At 39.0% G+C, this 23793-nt stretch overlaps 1 protein-coding gene across 1 annotated transcript in view; it reads right to left on the bottom strand.

Annotated features, from left to right (window-relative positions):
- Positions 1–23793, bottom strand: part of sipa1l1 (signal-induced proliferation-associated 1 like 1) — a 121369-nt gene that overhangs the window by 9429 nt on the left and 88147 nt on the right. The window contains 15 exon segments of the mRNA XM_030128224.1: positions 1004–1245; positions 7957–8275; positions 8278–8443; positions 9587–9684; positions 12422–12543; positions 13445–13475; positions 13478–13593; positions 16571–16620; positions 16622–16698; positions 16701–16858; positions 18123–18298; positions 18689–18787; positions 21106–21134; positions 21137–21644; positions 21646–21685. Coding sequence (XP_029984084.1) covers positions 1004–1245; positions 7957–8275; positions 8278–8443; positions 9587–9684; positions 12422–12543; positions 13445–13475; positions 13478–13593; positions 16571–16620; positions 16622–16698; positions 16701–16858; positions 18123–18298; positions 18689–18787; positions 21106–21134; positions 21137–21644; positions 21646–21685 — 2231 coding nt within the window.

Raw genomic sequence — 23793 nt, 5'->3', positions numbered from 1 at the left:
CCAAATAAGTACTAGTTCCAACTGTATGCAAAATGCAAATTGAAAAATAATGCAGTGATACTATTTTATAATATTTTATTCAATTTGTATTGTACTATAGACAGTATGAACACAACTGATTTTCCATCTTCACCGCTCCTGGATGCAGCTTTTATATCAAATTGTGACTACATTCAGCTGTTTACATCATCCGTTTCAAAACAGTTATCTAATTATTTAACTGATTATTATTCCACCTTTTTTCTTAGATGTGCTGTAGCCTGAATTTGAGGAATGGATGTACGGCATATTGAAAGATAAAATGAAAACATGGAATATGTTGTGTTCATACTGTCTACAAACTAAATACTGTCAAACAAAACCAAATGTTCATATCACTGTATTACTTTTTATTAGCATTTTAGACTGTTCCAGTTACTTCTTATTTGGGGCTGTAATATATGGTAACCTGCAAAACCACACTGTCATTTAATGGGGATGATGACATGATAGTTTAATGTGATGTTACTATGGTAACAAGCCATCTATACTGGACCTTACAAGAAAATAACATAACAGGTACCAAAAGTGGGCGCAGTTAAATTGACCCAGTAGAGTGTGTTGGGGAAGCACCATCAATGAGTTTTATAATAATTTTTTGAAGTTTAAAAAATAAATAAATAAATTATACATAAAAACAAGACATTTAATGATTTTATTGCACAGCTACAACACAGAAGCTGGTTGCAGTATTTAACACTATTCAGTGTAATACTCAATTCAGCCACAAGAGGGTAATCATGTTGTACATATGGTGTTGCTATTGAGGCCATCAATCAGGCACAGGAGAAAATGAATCAAATGCAATTTGTCTCAAGAAAATATACGATCATTAAGACAAATCATGTTTAATGTCTTCCTCCTGCATATGTGCAGCAGTACAGAGAAGACTGCAGCGTAATAACACACACATGGCTTTAATGCATTTAGGTATACAGTATGAGGAGACGTGTGTGTCCAAGGCTGGATGTTAGACCTACTGCAGTGTTCCCTCCGTTGTCTATAATCCGTCATACTTACTTGCGTGTGTCTCCGAAATCGACAGAATTAATGGTGGAGCCTGGTTTCCTCCAGCCAATCAGGTACTTGGACTGAGCTCCCTGACGGGGGTAAAAGCTCTTGGGCCCAGGGGACACCGAGGACTGTGAAGATGGAGAAGTGGCTGAAGAGGAGGACTCCTCTCGGGGGGAGCTGTGGGCTGAGTGCCTGAGGAACAGAGAGGAGAAACAGGGAAAGGAGAAGCAGAGGTGTTACACAGAATAAACCACAAGCAAGACAGCTCATTTAAAACCATTTCATTTAAATATATGTATCATAATCTCTGGTTTTAAAGTCATTTTAACCCTTTAACCCCTGATGTGTCTAGGGTGAGTGTTCTGTATGTATGATTTATTTTAAATATTCACAAAAATTCAACCATTTGTTCAATAAGAAAAACTTCAAAACGTGCTGTTAGAATAGACTTTGTTCTTTCCATAGACATCTGAGCATGCTCAGTAGATTCCTCACTGCCTGTGGAATGGGGGGGCAAAACACAGTAGTGAGCGTGACCGACTCGCTATAAAAATAGATGGTTTGGCCTTTTTTCTTTTTTTTTGTAACGTTTTCCTTGTGGTTTTATGTTTTTATTGTTATTTTCAGTGTTGTGGTGATTTTCCTTTATTTTTTTACTACGTTTTTTCCAAGTTTTCACTGTGTAACTGCTTTTTGGAGTTCAACCAGGTGCCAAAAAGCAGCTGGACGGATTTAGAGAAAAAAAGCTCCAAAACAAAAATCACTGGGCCAAAATTCAAACACTTGTTCAGTGTGTTCCAGTTCACAGCTCAAGTTCAACATCCTAAATCTCTTACTGATGTACAGGGGTTGGACAAAATAATGGAAACACCTTCACCTCAAGATGATAATGCCCCAATCCATACAGCTAGAATTGTTAAAGAATGGCATGAGGAACATTCTAATGAAGTTGAGCAGCTCGTATGGCCGGCACAGTCCCCAGACCTCAACATTATTGAGCATTTATGGTCAGTTTTAGAGATTCAAGTAAGACGTCGATTTCCACCGCCATCGTCTCTAAAAGAGTTGGAGGGTATTCTAACTGAAGAATGGCTTAAAATTCCTTTGGAAACAATTCACAAGTTGTATGAATCAATACCTCGGAGAATTGAGGCTGTAATTGCCGCAAAAGGCGGACCTACACCATATTAAATTATATTTTGTTGATTTTTTAAGGTGTTTCCATTATTTTGTCCAACCCCTGTACATTCTGAGTGCCTTATTTAGTAAAAACCTGTTAAACTTCAATTCCTCTCTTTGTCTTTTTCTGTTATTCCACCCTGTTTTGACCCTAAAACACAGTAAAGCAAAACCACTGAAGAAAAGGAACACAAACACATACACACAGCAGCTTTTATGACACTTCTATAAATTCAGTAGAAGCCCATTTACCTGAAAAATGGTCTCAAAGGTTAAAAGTTTAAGGCAACATTTGATGACTTTTACGCTTTTATACTAAAACTTATATCAGGTTTCAGTTTAAATTTAAGACGTGAGAGCCATTTTTAAAACAAATTGACATTGTCTTTCTGAACTTCATTTAATCACATCAGATAAAAGTAATGTTAATCAATTCTAACTTCTGACTTTCAGAAGCAGCTATTTCTTGATGCAAAGAGACACTATTTTGGCCTTGAAGTATCATTCTTTCTGATGAGAACTGACACCACAGACCACATCGCAACATATTAGTTGGGTGTGCTCCATTATATTCTGCCTAAGCTGCACAGTTTGCTTTAGTGGTTAGTGGTTTCTGGTACCATGTTGGTTTCATTTTGTACAGCACTGTGTAAAAGCCTTAGGCCACCTTTAACTTTATTGTTTTGACAGGGTTGTAATGAGCATACATACATATTTATTCTCAGTTTCTTTTCTGCAGATACAAGAAAATCCAGGAGTATGTGCATGGTATTAAAAATCACACAAAAAAATCTAACTAAAAGGTTCCTAGAGGCTAAATTCAACATTTAGTGCAACCTCTGTTCTGATGACAAAAAGTTCCCCGAACGATTAGAAACATCTGAAAAGAAAATTACTGTAAGTCTCATCTTGTCTGAATAAAAGAGATGGTAACTTCAAGAGGATATCACACTAAATAATTACAACTATGACCTTCTTTTTCCTGAAAAAAAGGGCAATTACATTACTTAACGTTAGAAGTCAGTCATGTAGACCACTGGAGACAATTACATTTGAAAGTGCGGACTTGAAACATTCTCACACTTTTTATTTGATGTTGATAGAGCAAATACAACCAGAGATATGACGTTCTGAAACCGGAGCAAACAAACGTGAATAAAAGTATGAAAATGAGGTGGGGTGGGCGTTATATTTCTGACCATATCTTTTTCTTTTTTCAAAACAAAGAAACTGGCCGAATCTGCAGATTTATGTAAGGGTGAGGATGACCCCCCCTGAACCGGATGCGAAAACTGGTAGGACCAGGGGGGTTAGAAACTCCTATGTAAAGATACGCTTTCATGTCAAATATTTGAGTATAGTTTCAATTTATTACAATTAGAATTTATATACCTAATCTTTGGAACCAATATTCGCTTTTAAAGTCTTTGGAAAGATTTGTTCAGCATCTCTGCGTTATTTATGCACTGAATTATATACATTTTTCAAATCGGGTTTTATATTTTTTGCGTGTTTTTTGGCCTTTTATGTTGATATAGTAAGTTAAAGAGAAAAAATAATAGACAGATGATATAGATGAAGTTGCGCTGAAAACAAGGACACCAAAAATGGGTATAGTTAACATTTCCTTATATAGTATATAAATGCAAAATCAAAAGTACTCAAAAACAACCAAAATAGCCTCAGACCCCTAAGGGATAAAAAACAAATTTAATGGTTCCCCTAAGAGTTTTGATCAGAATTCTAGTTTTATTAGTGTGACCAATACATTTTTTTTTCTTTTTTTTACTGAAGAATCATTAAAAAGGCCAAGTGAGGTTAATGCAATTTTCTAACAGTAACTCATAAACCAGACATCTCCACACATTTAAAGCCTGTAATTCAGAGTATTGGATTTCAGACTTTAAGGACCCACACAAACCCTCTTATACAGATTACAAATCAATGCTGGTTCTGGGTGAAAGAGTGCAATCTAGGTCTGTCATCTCTGGCTCTCCATAGTAACACACCTAATATTCAAGACCAAGTTCAACATCTACTTTATTTATCCCCAAGGGGAAAACAGGTTTAATCTTTGGTTTGAACTTTACCGAGTTACAGATGGAAAACTATATCAAAATATCACCTGCAGTCAAAAACAGTCTGGGTTAAGTCTTTACTGAGGACCCGTTCATTTCCCAACCACCACTATGACCAGCTACGAGTGCAGTTTAAATGCTGGACAGATGATGCCCGGGTCATGAACTGTAACTCTATCTCAACGGCCGAGTTACGAGTTGCTCAAACAGGAAGACCGGGACTCTTAAGTTCACTCGGCTCTAGACACCAGCACAGCTATGAAAGGTTGGACACGTGTTCCACATTTCCTGAAGACTAATGTGGAAAGATAAGCAGGAGTTACAATTACTCCTCTGCTTGGTTTCCAGGAAGACCTTCTCGAGAAGGAGGTACCCGTACGCGTGTGTTCCTCTTGGATGAAGGAAACATTGGTTGGAGTAATGAGAACTGGAAACACGTTGCAGAGGTCATGTAAATACAGAGGTGATGTACAATGTAAGGGATGAGGTCATGTTTGAAATTTAAAGGAGTGATATTTTGCTTTTTTTCCTTTTTTTTTTTAAATGGAATTCTGCATTTTAAAACACTTCTCCGTGGTCTACATAAACTGTAAATGCTATACTTGGGTCTGAATTCTTCATTAATTCAACTCCACAGGTCCATCTTCAACCCTATTTCTGAGTAATGACACCAGAAAGGTCGTTTTGAGCGCTGGCCCTTTAAATGCAAATGAGCCACTTCATGCCCTACCCCCTCCAGGTTGTTAACCGTGCTTTTTATCCCGTTCAGCCACTTGTGTTCGTTAATACAACAACTGAACATTTTAGGTAAGCGGCTCTAAGTTTGGACATATTTTCAGTTTTTACTACAACTGCTGCTGCTGATAAAAATTTATGGCATACTCAGAGAAATGTTCATTGGAAGTCTTGACCTTATATGTGCAAATGTTGTGACGTAACTAGTTATAAAACGTAACAAATTAAGAAGGAAGTGAAACGGGTTGTAGAAATCCACTTGACTTTTGCTGGAATGAATATAAAGATAGCTTTGCAGGGTTCAAATTCAAATGTTTTGAACTATTAGCGTCCAAATACACAAATAAATGAACCAAAGACTAATAAAAGTGGGTTTAACAAAGTACGACTCCTTTAAAAAAAACGAGTGTAAAGAAAAGCTAAACTGGCAGCAAGGAAAAACCTGCTGATATCATTAATCTGCAGCTAAATGTGGTTCTTGAGACCAGCTCATTTATTGTGATGACTGCCTCCGGCTCATATTTTCCTTTGCAGAAAACAGATCCTTGAGACAATTGTGCCTTCAGCAAGAACCTGATTCGAGTAAATATTTAATATGTTTAGTGGAGAAACTAGATGCGCATTGTTTGCAGAAAAACATCCCAAGGTACCTGTCGTGCATTTGTTCTGAAGACTGTTGATTTGAATGGTTTTTGTGGTAGTAAAGAGATAAACTAACCTGATAGTCCTTAATAGAGCTGCACAATACAACGTTTGAGCATAGTCATCGCAATGCACGTGTGCGCAATAGTCACATCGCAGGTCCTGCAATGTAGGAGGCAAATGAACTCGACGTGTTCTGATCTAACTTCAACCTGGGTACCTGACACACATTGTGCACAGCGATCCACCAATCACAATCGTTCTTAATAAGTTTGATGAAGCAGACTACGCCTCCTGCACATGGAGTGAGTCGCTGGTAACAACATTTAAAAAATGAGCAACGAACAAGGGAAAATCACCGAAAAGGAAGACTTGGTGCCAAAAAGAAAAGCAACGTCAGTTATCTGGAATTATTTCAGCTACAGTAAAATGTACTCAAATTGAAGAAAATTTTACTCTACTACTACTCTACTACTCTACATTTGGTTCCTCTCTAAAAAGAGTAAAAGTTACTCTTTGGGCTGAGCTTTCCAAACTCAATATAGAGCCTAATTTACTCTTTTTGAGGAAAATACTTTTGACTCTGGAAAAAATGCTCAGTAATTTTTCCTGTGTACAAGAAGGATGATATTAAAACGTGTTCTGTGTCGACAGCCACAACGAGTGGAAACGCAACTAATTTGTTTGACTACTTACATTGGCACCACACAGCTATTACATCCTCGAGTAGTTTTTCATATTGCAATATACATCGCAGGGTTAAAAAAAATCGCAATGTCAGTTTATTCCAATATCGCGCAGCCCTAGTCCTTAAGATATTCAAAGATTTGAGAGAATAGAGGTTAGAAATGATAAAGACAGTAGGATTAATCTAGTGCTGTCACAGATGAACACCTAAAGGGTAGGTATACACAGATATCGCTGTCGTCCATATCTGATTTACAGACTGCCGTTAGCCTGTCGTCATTTCACAGATGGCTGTATTGTATTTATTGTGTTACATAAGCTTGTGCTACATGCTTGAATGTGTGCTCATTCAAACAAATGTGACAAATGCCTGAAAGACTGCAAACTACTTCAGATTTAATGTATTTATGTATACATATATTCATTCTAGATGTGAATAGACTTTTTTTTAAATTTCCATGCCACGTGTGTAACACCTTAGTTTGATGATTCATAGATTGAGGATTTGTTTCTGTTTAGTTTTGCTTCTTTCTCTCCCTCCTTCTTTCAAAAAGCAAATTTCCTCTTGGGGACCAATAACACTCACCTGTATCTGTATAAATAAATGTATAAATAAATATAAATAAAGGTAGATAGGTATGCATGTATAAATGTATGAGTGCATGTACAGGTATGTGTATACAGATACATATAGTTGATATTATTATGTATCCACCTTCTTTTGTATTTGCTGCCTGTCTTTTACTAATTTTATTGTTGATCTTTTATGTTTATGAGATAAAAACTATGTTGAGTCTGTCGCTGGAGTTAATTGTTAATTATATACTACTGTTCTTGTATGGCGAAACATATTAAGTTTGCCATGTACCAAGCCTTTGAAAAGTTCAATAAAAACTTGAATTTAAAAAAAAAAATGCAGGAATAACTAAAAACATATATAAACACAAAGCTGTATCAACAGCAAATCACAAAAAAGGTTATTGCGATGAATTACTTATCTGAGAAATCTGTAAGTTTGCTCTGAATACATAATATTTCAGTAATTTTTTTGGTTTGTTTTTTGCATTTCAGGAGGAAACCATCATTTGATTTTTTTTTTAGTTTTCACCAAAATGTTAAATAATAACTATAACTTAATTGCATATTTTTCTTAATAACTATCTAATTAGTCAGATTCCATTTGTATTTTTTTTCTTTAATAGTTTTAGTTGTGGATTTTCAACCGCATAACATGGATGCATCGTACAATCTTTACATTTCTACTGTGATTTTGAACACAAGGATTATGAACAGGAGGCATATAGCATTCATACAAAGTCTAGATGTGAAAATGTAGTAAAAGCAAAAATAAATACATAAAATAAAATTGAATAGATAATTATACATATATTAAAAAAAAAAAAAAAAAAAAAAAAAAAGACATTAATAAAATATTTACCATACCTAGAGTTATCCAGGTGATGAGTGATGATTTGGTGTTAAAGTCATGATATTGATTCCATCTGTAATTTAACTACATTAACTGTGTTCTGTGTGACCTGTTAGCACATCCAAAAGTCACCACAAACACACACAGACTGACCTTGAGTGTGATCCGGCTTCGCTCAGACTGTAAGTGCTGCTGTCTCTAACCAGCAGATGAGTAGGTGGGGTTCGTCCCGTCCCCTCCAGGCTCCTCTCTCCTGGTGGACCTGAGGACTCGGCAGCAGCGGGCGACCTCTCCAGCATCCGGCGTCCTCCTTCGGTGGGGCTGTGCCACGGGGACACTGACCGCTCCCTGCTCTCCCTGCCTCCGCTGGGAGCCAAGAGGGAGGTGGTGCTGCCGTGGTGAGAGTGAGGGTGGGCGTGGTGCGAGGCTCCGTAAGAGCTTGTGTCGATGCCGCTGTCGGCCGACGCTCCTGCAGGTAGCCCCCTCCTCCAAGGCCGTTTGGCTCCGACTCGCCTTGGTCCCCGCTGGACCCTCCGCCCGCCCCAAGTTCGTACCATTTATCGCTGTCACTGTGACCCCCGCTGGACGCTGTGCTGGACAGAGTGTTACTGCTGGAGTGACCGGAGTAAGGGCCGTCTGACTGTTGGAACAAACAGGAAATAGAACAGAGGGGTGAAAAAAATCCAACTTTCACATGGTGATTGTTAAAATTACTTCAAATCATTCAAGTAAAACATCAACTAAAGCTGAAACATTTGAAATGCTGAAAAAAAGATGTGAATTAGGCGAGTTTCCTTTAAAACTCACCTGTGTATTGTTATCAAAAGGTGCAAGTATAAGACACTTTAAGCAACGTTTTGTATACACTGCCATAATTTTTTATTTCAGAAATTCAAGCAGTTAGTTTTTCTAAAAGGTTAAGAATCTTCATATTTACCCAAGAATAACTGTCTGAACTACTGCACATCCTATTGTAACGTCATCTAGATGGTCTGTGTTATTTGTTGTGGAGCTGTTTTTGTTTGGTTTTTTGGGTTTTATTTTATTTATTTATTCTTTTCTGATTGCTGTTACTGGTACTATTACTGTTATTGTAATTGTTTTGAAATGAGTGCTTGTGGTTGAATTTTGGTTGTTGCGTGTGTGTGTGTGTGTGTGTGTGTGTGCATCTTGTTTGTTGAGTGAGTTGTGGGAGATTGTGGTGCTTTGTTTTTATGTTGATAATGACCCCAGGAGGAGTAGCTGCTGTGCTGCAGCAGCTAATGGGGATCAAAACTAATAAACAAAAAATAAATAAATGTCTGCAAAAGGTTATAACTTAGAACATTCTGTTGCTGTTTTCCATCTAAAATGGATGTGAAACTACATCAAGGATGAGATCATAGAATGACTTGGACTCCTCTCAGTCCACCTGTTGCTGCTACCTGCCATGTTTTCACACGTGTCTGTATCTGGGAATCTGCTCAGCAGTCATGTGAAGAGTTTGCCAAGTCAGGACTTATCCGGAAAAGGTGTTTCCATATACTATTTAAAGCATCAGCTCTTTGTTGAAAGAGGCTGAAACTATCTTAAGCTAGCATTTTCACAGCATTTTGCAGAAAACTTTTTCTGATGCAATACTTCAAAAGGCATATAGAAATACTTTAAAGGAAATGTGGCTTATGGGAACTGAAATTTTAAGTTTCTGAACTTAATAAGGCTGACAATGTGAGGAAATGAGAGGTTACAAAGGTTTAAATAGTGCTGATAAAGTTCTGTAACTAAGACAAGGGAAGAGCCTGACCTGACTGCCCTTCTTGGGGGACAGGTGGATGACCTGCTCCTGTCTCTGGATGCGAGGACCACCAGAGTATCTGGACCAGACTTGGAGACTGGAGACTTCTGTAGAAACAGACACAGTTGGGGTGGCAACAAACGTGCACAAATCCAACAGTACAAACAGATGACTGTAATTGACTCAATAAAGAAGTTTTTCCTACGCTGCTCATTCATGAGTGTTTGCTACTGTATCAGTCATACTTCCGGGAGGCTCATAACATTGGCATCGTTTTCATTCTGCTTGTGCTGCATCCATGAACAAAAACCCAGATCCATTGTCATCAAACGCAATGCACATCAAACAGAAATTTGTCCCCAGACGGTTCCCTGCTGGCTTTGTTTGTTCTGGGCAAGCTGTGCCCCGTGAGAAATGTTTTTTGTGTGTGTGTGTGTGTGTGCCCCTGAAGCGAAACTCGGGGTATAAATGGGACTGTTGTGTAATTGTCTAGATGTATGCAAGACAGACAGAGTAGGCAGTTAATGACCACACTATCATAAGAGAGAGAGATAGAGAGAGAGAGGTGGGGGATGCTGCATAACATCTGCTGGGGTAAAATCTGGAAAAGTAGTGACCCTTCTCATATCTCAGAATATTCATTACTCTGCATAGTTTTCTTAGCACACTGGCCCACAGGGCTCTGAACACTAATTAGAGACAGTTGCACACGTGTATGCCTGCTTTTTAAGTAATTATGCATGGATGGTGTGTAAGTGTGAATATTGTTGGTTCAAGGGATAACAACAGAGGTGGTTTTTGCTGCTTGATGGTTAATGACAAGTCAAAATTTACACACTTTGCATGGTATGTGCACTGCTTTAGGTTTCATTCAAATAAGTAGAACTGTTCCAACTGTTGGTTAAAAGTTACTGTGAAAAGCCATGCCTAGTGGTATCTTAACTACTCACTGTTAAGCTAGGCAATAAAATATCTGCATAATATTAAAGGATAACTAAGCAGACACTGTCAGAGGTAGACAGAACTGAAAAACACCTGAGCTTGTCAGATCATTATGAACTTAAAACACATTCAACAACAGCTAAAATTTCAGTGGGTGTTAATCAAAAACAGCCGCATTGGGTTTACTTTATAAAGTTTGCATTATTCAGCCTTAAATGTTAAATATAATATACATTATACATTAAATGCATGGTGTCCAGCTGAGTGGACATTTTTGTAACTCCATAAAAAAATAGGTTCATTAAAAAAATTTCAATCACATTGTTTTTTTCATGCCTAAAGAGGAATAGAAACACTCAGGAAAAAAAATCTTGACTAAGGTTCTAATATTTCATGCATCAAAGGGTTAATATGGTAATATATGTTTCTGGGTTATTTAACATTTTCAGACATATTTAGCCTTAATATAACTAAATAATAGGCAGAGAACACCAGCTGAATAAGCTGGGCATCCCTGGTCAGAATGCTAAACCAAAGTGGATTGTAGAATCTAAATGCATCCTCAGATATGATGCCAGGTGTGACCACACTCGGTCTGCCTGTCATCCAATATCTCAGGATGCATGTCAGCGCCAAGTCCTGAACTAGGCCACAGATTACAGAGCTACAAACTAGAGGCTTAAAACTGATTGTGCTGATTGTGTATAATATAAAAGGATGGAAGAATTAGAGACAGCAACTCAAAGCGAGTATTTTGTCCTCTGGATGACTTGTGTTATTCTGGACGGGACATGGCCACATCATGATTGCTGAAGCCTAACAGGTCGAGGGGTTAAAACTGGGAGGAAGAGGAAAGGACGAAGTCTGTACCACAGAGTGGACCGTGTAGACCCGGACACTTGGCTGACTTGTACCGAGCTGGCCCGGGCTGAATTGTTCCACCCTGACCAATAAAGACATAAGTGCTACAAACAACCACGAAATGAGAGAGTCAAGCCTCTCTCTGTGATTGTGGCGGTCAGGAACAGGTTGCAGACATGGCTGGAAGTGGGCTGGTCAACAATCAACCCCAGTAACATCCTGCTGGGAATGAAAGGAGCAGCAGAGGGGTATGCAGTCTCTGTGGCTTTTAGCAACCGAGCTGGAAAGAAGAAGGAAACTCCCAAAAACCAATGCATGGAAGAATACTTGTAATTAAATGAAAGCCAGTGTTCAAGAGAATAAAAAGATGAATGAGAGACAAACATGTGGAATGTAAGGAATAGGGAAGAAAAGCCATGTGAGTTGGTATAAATGTCCCCTCTTTGTTTCTCCATTATTAAACCTTATATAATATAGAGAAAAACTATAAACTTTGTCTCAACACCTCCTTATTTCTCATTCAGTAATTCCCTCTTCCTTTCACTGTTTGACACATTATCTTCCCACCTTTTTTTTGTCTGTTTACAGAGACATTTGGACCTTCTATGTAAAAGCAACATAATTCACAGCTAGCTAAAGAGCAGGAGAAGATGGGGGAAGGAGGTGAGCTGTTTAAAGGCAGGGTGGCGGCTGTCAGAGCAAGCAGCTCATCACTGGTAAGAGCATCTGCAAAAAACTGTCACTTGCAAATGAGGAGGCATACACAATCATGATACACAAAGTGGCACACTCACACTGCTACATGCTGTCATTTCAAAAGATTTAACCACCTGGATGAAAAGACATTTTCCCATTTCTTTCCTGGTCTGTGCCTTTCAATTTACACAAAAAAAAATCCCCTTCGAGAACACACATGTCTGCTCACTCAGCCCCAGACAGATTTTATGCATTATGCATTAACACTGATGAGCAGATCACAATCTATGTAAAATGATAAGGCACTAAACTTCATTTCACGACAGTAAAACTGCATATATTTACCCGTTGACCCTCTTTCTCCGCCGTCCTCCATTCTCCAGTTGGGAGTTGACTTTCCACTGGACCCGCCCTCCCCGACCACCTGTCTCTCTCCAGACATTGGAGAGTGGCGGCTGCCTCCAAACCTGGAAATAAGCACACAAGTCAAAACTGTGACAACATCAACTGTGTCCTATGTTTTGCATCATCCGCTGATGAAATGCACTAAATAATAAATGTCATAACAAATACATCCACACAAACACATACATTTTCCTGCTGTGGAAAGTGAATTGAATACATGTTTATTTACAAGTTTTACTTTTTGAATGACAGGAAAAAGTAAATGAGGACTTGGCTAAAAGTGGTGGCAGCGTTCACAGCCATGTACTAACACGCAACAGCTGTCTTCAATGTGTAACACTCGAAAAACCATTGTTATTAAAACCATCAGCAGCCATTGAATGAAGTGCACTTAGCAATATTGTTAAAATTGCACTTAATTATCTTGAGAAATTTCAGGTTGTTTGTGGTTGTTCATGTTATTCACATTGTTTTTAAAGGATAATTTGCTGATGTAAACATTTTCATAATGTAATTTTACTTCTTCACTGTAAAACAAAAAGAACAATTTGCAGTTATCATTATTTATAGGTTATTATGCTATTATTTTACTGGTCTGACCTGCTTGAGATCCATTTGGCCTGTATGTGGCCCTGAACTAGAATACTTAACATCCCAGGACTAAAAACAAAGCATTAGGATACTCTTACTATGGTTGGTACTGTGATACTTCCAGGTTATTTCAGTTAAGAACCATCCCTGGATATAAGGACTACTCAGGGCACCAGAGGACACTACTTATTTAACATAAGTTATGATTCATTCTCACTGGAAGTCAAAAAGCAAGTCATATTTTTCCACATTGTTGCATACTGTACCATTAAAAGACAGAATGGCAGGTTTTAATATTAAATAACTGCACATGATCAAGCAATATTGCACCAAGCTCTAGAGACAACTAGCCCTTTCCATCCTCTTCCTTACTGCTCAGGCATGGACTTCTGTCTCCAGTGGCGGAGCTTCCTGAGGCATCACTCGAACAAGACAGGTTGCTGGGAGAACTCCGGTTGTGAGGAGAACGACCCAACGCCAGCGAAGAGGCCAGGCTATAGCTCTCACTGCCAGGGGACATCCTGTAACACACAAACACACACACACACACACACACACACACACACAGGAACTGTAAGAATTTACGAGCAAATGGGAACAAAGGAACTAGAGGAAGATGAAATAAACAAATCACAGCATAGTGGGAGAAAAATTATGTAAGTTGTTCCCTTTAAGGAAATTCCACTGATTTCAACACTGTTGTTCTGTTCCCACACAGGCTCTACTCAGAATGGCATTATATCTACTATGAGTATAATGACTAACTGAAAGACAAGATAAATGGCATGCAACACTGGCAAAATTTCCAAATAATGTAGCTGTATACTGTATACTACTAGAATGTGTCATGTAGAACACAGTATTAGAGCTGAAATGATTATTCAACTCTGTTAAAAAATAGTTTGATAACTATTTCCTCCGATCAATCCTTTGTTTCCTTCATTTTTGCTGCCACTAAACATTGGTTTCACTATTGTGTTTCATACAGACGCTTTTGTGACACACATGACACCAGGGTCGTACATTAGTTCCATCTTAGGTTGTTAGGAAGTTAGTAAATTATATACAAATTTGTTGAACACTGTAGTCCACATATTGTTTGCAGATGTGACAGTGACCCCGTTTACATACACATCATACTCTGATCATTATCTGATTTCTGGAATTGTCTGATAATTCAAGTGACCATGTAAACAGGATAATCGATATGCTTTATCAGATAACAGCAGTAATCTGGTTATAAGAAACTGGATCAACATACCTGGATTTCTCCCCAATACTCCGATGTCTTCCTGTATGTATACAGTTTAATCTGATTTATTTCATGCTACATGAAGCGGAAGACAACAGGAAGTTAGAGTCTACCATCGCTACGTACGTAGGTACTCCAAAAGTAATCTGATAATGGACTGGAGCGTTTAAACCAGGTTTTTTTCGATTACCGCATTCCTTAAGTGCATGTAAATATGTTAGATCTGATTATTACAATTATCAATTACTCCCAGCTATTGGACTTTTAGGGTCATGTAAACAGGCTCATTGTGGATGAGATTTGACTTGTTTTATGTTTACATCTATGGATATTTTTATATATACTTTTATACTGTTGCTATTTGTATCTAGATATTTTTATACTGTATATCCCTTTACTTTTATACTTTTTTTCTGGTTGTGTTTCAGCTGATTCTAGAAGTAAGTTGTCATTTTCAGACATGTCTTTTTCACACTTTTTTCTATACTACAATGAACAAAAATATAAATGCAACACTTTTGTTTGATGGGAGCAAAAACGTACACAAAAGGTCTGTTTCTCTCAATATTGTTCACAAATCTGTTGAAATGTGTGTTAGTGAACACTTCTCCTTTGCCCAGATAATCCATCCACCTCACAGGTGTGGCATATAAAGATGCTGATTAGACAGCATGGTTATTGCACAGGTATGCCTTAGGCTGGCCACAATAAAAGGCCACTCTAAAATGTGCAGTTTTATTGTATTGAGGAGGTCAGAAAAACCAATCAGTATCTGGTGTGACCACCATTTGCCTCAGTTGCAGTGCAACACATCTCCTTGGCATAGAGTTGATCAGGTTGTTGATTGTGGCCTGTGGAATGTTGGTCCACTCATCTTCAATGGCTGTGTGAAGTTGCTGAATATTGGCAGGAACTGGAACATGCTGTCGTATACGCCAATCCAGAGCATCCCAAACATGCTCAATGGGTGACATGTCCGGTGAGTATGCTGGCCATGCAAGAACTGGGATGTTTCAGCTTCCAGGAATTGTGTACAGATCCTTGCACCCTGGGGCCATGCATAATCATGCTGCAACATGAGGTGATGGCCATGGATGAATGGCACAACAATAGGCCTCAGGATCTGGTCACGGTATCTCTGTGGATTCAAATGCCATCAATAAAATGCACCTGTGTTTGTTGTCCATAACATACGCCTGCCCATACCATAACCCCACTGCCACCATGGGCCACTCAATTCACAACATTGACATCCACAAACCACTCATCCACACAACGCAATCCGTGCTGTCTGCCATCTGTCCTGTACAGTCAAAACCTGGATTCATCCATGAAGAGAACACTTCTCCAAAGTGCCAGACGGCATCGAATGTGAGCATTTGCCCACTCAAGTCGGATACGACGACGAACCGCAGTCAGGTCAAGACCCCAAAAAGGACAACGAGCATGCAGATGAGCTTCCCTAGGACGGTTTCTGACAGTTTGTGCAGAAATTCTTTGGTTATGCAAACCAATTGTTGCAGCAGCTGTTCAGGTGGCTGGTCTCAGACGATCTTGGAGGTGAAGATGCTGGATGTGGAGGTCCTGGGCAAATGTGGTTACACATGGTCTGTGGTTGTGAGGCCAGTTGGATATACTGCCAAATTCTGTGAAACGCCTTTGGAGACGGCTTATGGTAGAGAAATGAACATTCAATTCACGTGCAACAGCTTTGGTGGATATTCCTGCAGTCAGCATGCCAATTGCATGCTCAGTCAAAAAATGCGACATCTGTAGCATTGTGCTGTGTGATAAAACTGCACATTTTAGAGTGGCTTTATTGTGGCCAGCCTAAGGCCCACCTGTGCAATAAGCATGCAGTCTAATCAGCATCTTGATATGCCACACCTGTGAGGTGGCTGGATTATCTTGGCAAAGGAGAAATGTTCACTGACAGATTTAAACAGATTTGTGAACAATATTTGAGAGAAACAGGCCTTTTGTGAACATAGAAAAAGTCTTAGATCTTTGCATTCAGCTCATGAAAAATGGGAGAAAAAACAAAAGTGTTATGTTTATATTTTATTCAGTGTGTATAACTATATAACAATGGTTGCATTTTGTACCAAGTAGTTTGGAAATGTTAGTGGTAGTGATACTGTAGCAGCTCTAAAAATAAATCAGATTCATACGGATGCCTCCTGAGACTGCCCTGGAAAATGTAAGTGTAGAAAGGTGCATGAAATGTCTATTCCCGTGGCCCTTACCTTTTGGTGTCCAAGGGCCGGCCATCACTGCTGACACTGCGTGGGATGGACAGCGCCCCTCTCCAGTCGTTCAGCTGACAGAGTCTTGCCCACTGAGCTGCCTAGGCTGATGGCCCGGTTGGGCGTGTGGGCTGTGGGGATGCGGTGAGTGACTGCTGAGGGCTGCTGGATGTTCGCTGCCACTTGTTGTTGTTGCTGCGGAAGGGGAACTTGTATTCAAATGAGCCACTATCGCTGCTGCTGCTTTTGTATTCGCCCACAGGCATGCGGTACATCTCCGAACAGCCCCTGTAGAGGAGGGGGACAAACAACAAATCAAAGTTCCTTCTGTACATGAACAGACATGTACTTTAGTTAACTGTTGTATGAAAGTAAACAGCAACCTTTTGTTTTCTAATTGTGGTTATTGTTATATTCATTTAAAATACTCCAAAAAACAGCCTGTGATCCATTTCTTATTACAGAAGTAGCTTTACAGGCACAGCAAAGTCTACATCCACACCAACAACGTTGCCGTCTGGAAATTTCTTTGAAAACGGGGCTTAAAGACGTTTCCTTTTTAGTCAGTGGGGTACGTGCTTGGCTTTAACACACACTATATTTTAGAACATAGTTTCTGAATGTTTCAACTAGTCGGATTTAAGACTTTGAGTCTTTGTAAAGAAACATTCTGAACGCAATGTAAAATCTATTTCACATCACGCAGGGACTGGATTTCATGATGGTGAAGCACCTGATGTAAATAAAGAACAACATTGGGTGGAAGCAGGTGTTTGCTGGAGGCTTAATGCAGCTTTTTGTTGTTTTCATATGCCTTCAAAGTTCCTAATTTGAGCCCTTTCTTATAGATGGTGTAGTGGCTTTCAAATTCCTTAATAGCAGGCTTCAACTAATCACTAACATCAGTGATGTCAAACATATGGCCTGTGGGCCAAAACCGGCTCGCTAAAGAGTCCAATCCATCCATTGAATTTGTGAAATGCAAAAATTACACTGAAGATATCAACAAACATTTTAGGTCAGGGGCCACATATAGCCCAAATTGATCTCAAGCAAGTGGGTTGGTCCGACCCATAATAACCTAAAAATTACATGTTTACATTTACGAATATGATCAACCAGAACCATAACCAAAAAGAAAAATAACTGTAATTTTAACAAAATCCATTTCTGTTTGTAAAAATTTTGTGCCTTTGTAGATCCACTGCGATCTGTAATATATGTGTGTAAATATTAAGCGGACGCATAGTGCTCTTAAGAAATTAGAGGATGTTCCTATCATTCACATTTTTTTAAATGACTATTTGTAGATGTAACCATTGTCCCAGTGTTATTTTACTTTCTTCACAATAAAACACAGAGAAAGGTTTGGTGTTGTCATTATTAATAGGCTATTATGTTATTATTTTACTGGTCTGGTCCACTTGAGATCATATTGGGCTGTCTGTGGCCCCTGAACTAAAATGAGTTGGACACCCCTGCACTACATCATCCAATTTTTTCAGATAGATCTGTCAAAAACCTTATTTACAAAGAGCACTGTCTCACTTACCTGCGTGGAGTGGCATCATCATGTGGTGGAATGATTACAACCCGAACTGTCACTGAGGTACGAAGGAGGTCAATCATCTGCTCATGGGTCAGTGTTGCAACAGCGACCTTGCAGATTTCTACCAGTCGACTTCCCTGCCGCAGTCCCGCCTGCCAGGCATACCCATATGGCTCCACCTAAAAGAGTTTCATGGCATTATAGCTGCAGCAGCATTCTTCACCAGGTAATATTTAAGATGAGTCCAAATATACAATTCTACATCCAGTGGAAAAGAAAATATGTAGTTCCATTTCTAATAGTACTTGAGAAATTAGACATTATGTCTTTTTTATATCTGTTCAGTCATTTTTACTGTAGCACATTTAGTAACATCATGCATTACACTGCATATAAATAGTGGTAAGACTGCCACAATAAAACAGAGCGGCAGATAATTACAGATCACAAGTCATTTTTTAAGACATCCTCATTTCATGAGGATGGTAATTTCCTCTGGAAAATAAAGGTTTATTAAGACCTCTTTTCTTTTTTTTTTTTTTTTTTTTTTTTTAGAACATCTGAGTTACCTCTGCCACGATGCCTTCATAGTTTACATGGAAACCGAGCTGCCCTAGGCCATTTCGACGAAGCGTCATCTCTAATGTCTCACAGCCCTTAGTCAGTGACTGGATGGAGGGGAGAAGGAAAAGAAAGGATGAATATCAAAAGCATACAAGTCAAAAGGTGTGGAAAAGCTTTGCAGAACCAACTTAATTACAGAATCACATACTCTTTTGCTGTTGAAATAGATCAAAATGTGACTATTCCAAAAAAAAAACCAAAAAAACACAGGTTTGAAAAATAAACAAACGTTGCAGAGCTGGGCACAGGTGTTGGGAGAACTACATGTTCAGCACATATGCATGTTTTCTCTTATTTAAAAAAAAACAAAAACAAAACCCTGTTCAACCTCAATGATCCACAAGTGCTTTACAGTTATAAAATAAACCTGAATTAGTGCTTCAGCATAAGTGGTACCCCCTACAGTACAGGTACTCAGGACTTCTTACCCACACAAACATGCACACACTCCACAGATGACTGAAATTAAAGCAGGCGTGTCTCTTTCTGTGACTCTTCATACTGGGTTCACTCAGAAATGCATCACTTAGAAAAAATGCTTTTGAACTTCATGTTCTTTCATAGAAGGATATGACGGAAAATTTAGATGGGGCAAGGAAGCGCTCTGCAAAGAGTCATTGGTGCTTTTCATAGACTATGACTTGAAAAAGTCAGAAGAAGTACATGATAAGTAGAAACAAGTTAAAATCATCAAACAAACAAGAGCAACCAATCAGATGTCAACGAATGCAAACTTCGCAGGGAAGCATGAATAAATCATACTGCAGATTGGCACCTGATAGAAATTGTTGTGATGCCCTGTGATGTTTCTGAATGTGTGTATGGGAGAGGAAGAGGAATTGAGCACAAGAAAAAAAGAAAGGATGAAGAGCAAACAAGAAAAAAGAGAGCATTCAAGAGGAAACACAGAGAGGGAGAGAGCGACATCCCAAAAGAGGGTGGCCCAAGGCCACATCCCTTCCTCTCTCTGGCATAGAGGTAGTCCAAATGATTGAAGATTAACACCAGATGCATAAAATGAGACATGAAAGTGATTCTGAGCACTGAGCCAAATTTGATGAGTGCTTAAGTATATGTGTATGTGTGCAGCCAGGTTACATAAATACATGATAAAAAATCATCACACACACACACACACACGCACACACAGTTTGATGGTAGCGAGACACTGGGGAAATGAATGTATTCTAAAGCAGTGATGATTACATAAGAAAACACCTTTTTTTCTAACCAGTTGCCATGGAGACAGCTAAGGAAGAGCTAGCACCACTTCAGTGCATGTGTAGGTGTATGAGCCATTAGTAATATGTTGTCCAAAAGGTGTTTCTGAAACTCCCTCAATGAGCTGAGACCAGTAATGAGGCTGCATCTTTGGCATGTAGACACACAAATGTTGTCATTCTGGCAGACTGACAGCCAGCAGTGAATAGAAGGAGAGATTGTGAGTGGGCCAGGTAGATGATCAGTGGCAGCCAACTGCATTTTAGTTCACTGATTTTGTTTCTCACATGCCTGGTTTGCATGAATGAATGCTACTATCAGTTTTGGTATTACTTCAGTCTCAGAAACTCTTCTAGAAACTAGTGTGGTTTAATTTTGCAAAATGTAAAGGACATGGTACATTGTACTTCCTGTTTGAACCTAAATACTGATTATTATTTTACATTATTACAGTGGAGCTGCTTACAATGATCCTGTTTCAAAATTCATTTTTCTTTGTCATGCATGGTAAGTGACATTTGTTCACGGTGTTTTTTACATGAATATAAAGTAATGACACAGACAGTACTTGCTTTACACATGTACATTTGTTTTTTGTCTCCATCACTAGCAGCCATGACTGTTTCCTGTTTGAGGAGACTAAACAAAGTAGCCTGAGGAACATCGAGTTTCACTGCTGTATCTCATTTGCTTATTTTTGGCAATATTTTTTTTTTCCACAAAAGTTGTGTTTTTCATTAAATGAAGATTATTTTGTTTTCCCGCCATGATTTCAATGTGCATACAACAGCACCAGCCTCAGGTAGGTAGCTGGGTTACCACTTGGCATTATTCATTCCCATGATACTTGGCAAAAGGGAGTAAATAAAATACAATTACCATAATTTGATTTTTCCACATGCTGTCATGAATGAAAAGACCCAAAATGAACATTGTGAGCAGAAGGCCTGGTTATGAAGCATTTAACATTTAACATTTGTGTCGGTCGGCAAGTTATTTTTCGGTACCTATAACAAAGAAATTATTTGTTTAAATGCGCATTATTAATTTCTGTAAACACAAACAGCACAGAGTAATTTAAGAGTATAATCTTATCTTGCTTTTATTAGCGTAATTGTGTGTACAGTTTGTATCTTCTCACCTCTAGACGCTTGACCACCTCTTTAAATCTTCTGTGTTGTTACTGATACTCCTCAGAGACACATTCTCTCCTCGTTCGTAAAATATACGTAAAGACGCAGGGCTGCTCAAGGTCCAGCCGATCACATCCTTAGTGGCGCAGTTGAACACAACAGCCTTGGCCTCTTGGTCCAACACGATGACAAAATCATTGGAGACAGCCAGGAGGGCCTCCAGTTCCCCACCGGTGCCGTGATCCTCAACATGGACCGGCCAGGTTATGGCTCCCAGGCTGCGGAGTTCGGCCCCTGCATAAGGTCGGGTCTTCTCTTTCTTCTTGTGGGCCAGTGAGATAAAGGGGAACTTTCCAGAGGGGTCGATGGGTGTGCTGGTGGTGTGACGCTCGGCCAGGTCACGCAGATACTCCTGCCGTGTTCGAGTGGCCATGGCGCAGAACTTGTGCGACTTGTGCGCTGCATTTTCAGCATTGATGACCTTGGCGAGTAGGAAGTCCCGAAACACGGAGGACTTGGGAAAGGTCACGCCCTCTGGGATGGGGGGGGCCGAAAGAGGGCATGTCTTTGGAGCGAGTGACCGCCACACTGTATGGAAAGGAGCAAAGAAAAAATAAGATCTAAGAATGAATGAAGAGAACTGTAACAGGGAGAAAAAATATTTATGGTGAGCAAATAAAGTATTCCAATAATATGGGCAGTTTGGGGTGTTCTAGATCCTGTGGCTTATATTACAGAATAAATCATCTCCACATGTCACCATCCACATCTTAAAATAATTATGCCATTAAGATTTAATGTACAAAAATAAAGTGCTCTGAGCTTGTGAGACAGAGTTAAAGTTTGATCTGAAGTCTCACGCTGTTTGCGCATTCAAGTCATTCAAGTTTGAGAACACAAAATCCTTGACTGGTGCATCACATGTCAGGACTAAAAAAGTTAAACTGGACAGGTTTCAACAAGTCATAAAACTGGCTGATGGCACACATCTGATGGTAGTTTTATGTTTTTAATACATTCTCTTTCAAACCTTTCCAGCCAAAGTCCGATAGGTAAGTTTGATTATGACGCTTATGATGGTATAAAGTTATTAAGTGATGTTATTTGCCAAGTTCATTGTTTGTTGATCTAAAAAACAAACTAAACTGTTACAGTTCTGACCTCGTTTAGATGATTCCAAATAGATCTTTAGTGCAGGTATTGACAACACGAACCGTAGAGAAAATGCAGGTGATTTGTGGTTTTACTGTGGCTGTTTTCTGTCTAAAAACAGAGCTAAGCTAACAGAGCAATAATGTAAACTATCAGCTGACGGAGCATGTGAAGCTTACACAACAGTATTATTCTCAAGGTGCAGGACACAGCTTTATAAAAATAGCTTTGTTCCTGTCGCTGTCACTGAGCTCAATAAGAAATAGTGACATTGCACTTTACTAACTTATTTAGTTATTTATTCCATTTCTTTGTTCTATTTATTATTATTGTGACTTCAAATTTTTACATTTTTAAATTTTATGTTCTTATCCTGGTTTTTATCCCAGATTGTTTTTATCTTTTCTGGGTTTTTATTGTGTTTTATTGCATCTTGTCTTTATTTATTTGATCTTATTTATTTTATTCTTTTACTGCTGCATGCTGCTATACCGATGAATGGTGGAACACTGAGCACTTTTTGTCCTGTCTTTTTGTCCTGTCTGTAAGCGTGATCAAGTGCCTGTCTTGCATGCTCAATGCAAGTGTTGTTGTAATGCCAAGGCAATCACCTAGACTGCAAAACAAATCTACCTAGGGGTAAAAATAAAGTAACCTTGACCTTGATTCTGACCAACTGTCAAAATACCTGTTTATGTTTTATGAAGAAAACTTGATACCATAATAGAGATGTGAACAAACAATCAACTTTATACTTTAGTCAGTGAGTGATACAGTCTGTGGATACATTCATTCAAGGAGTTCGACATGTACCCTTTCAAGTCTAATAGAGTGAAGGTAGCAGACTTAGTAGTAGTCTAATTTTGGTTTCTGTAATAACTGCTGAAATCAGTCATTTTGACCCTAACAGGGCTCTCTGTCAGTTCATAATCAACATTAATGGCTTACTGCAGTTCGTTTACTTTTGCATGTGTGTTTATTGCCTTTTCTTTGCTTCCTTTAGCTCCTTGTTTTCACTGCCTTCCACCTCCCCTCTCTTCATCTCCTTTTTCCTTTCATTAAGTCTCTGGAATGGCTATCTGAGGCTGTTTGCCCTGTCTGGTATGTCAGGAACTCGGCTGAGCAGCCATGAAGAGGAAGGAGAAGAGGAGGGTGAGGGGAGACTACTACTCAAAAACCTCCTGCCCAAAATCCACAAAAACCAGGAGGGAGAAAAACAAAATGTGGCTGTGAAAGAATTACTATGTCAGAGACTAAAAACAGATGTAGAGGATGACTGTGCCTCATCTTGTGGGAAATAGAAAGATTAACAATTTGCTTGTCTGAATGTCTACAAACTACAAAAGAGCACTATTTATGCTCTCAAATAACCTTTCATGAGGTCAGATAGCAAAGGCTCTACATGGTCACCTGTCCTGGTTGAAATGAGCTCAATCACAGATCCACATTTAGGTGAAAATTACCCGCTGACAAGAGCAGCCCTGAAAATTGGAGTCTTCATCCCACACGCTTCCCCGCTGACATGTATCGGCACACATGTTGAC

This window comes from Sphaeramia orbicularis, chromosome 24 (assembly GCF_902148855.1).
Source record: "Sphaeramia orbicularis chromosome 24, fSphaOr1.1, whole genome shotgun sequence".
In the NCBI taxonomy this organism is placed as follows: domain Eukaryota; kingdom Metazoa; phylum Chordata; class Actinopteri; order Kurtiformes; family Apogonidae; genus Sphaeramia; species Sphaeramia orbicularis.
This window is presented reverse-complemented; position numbering and strand designations above follow the sequence as displayed.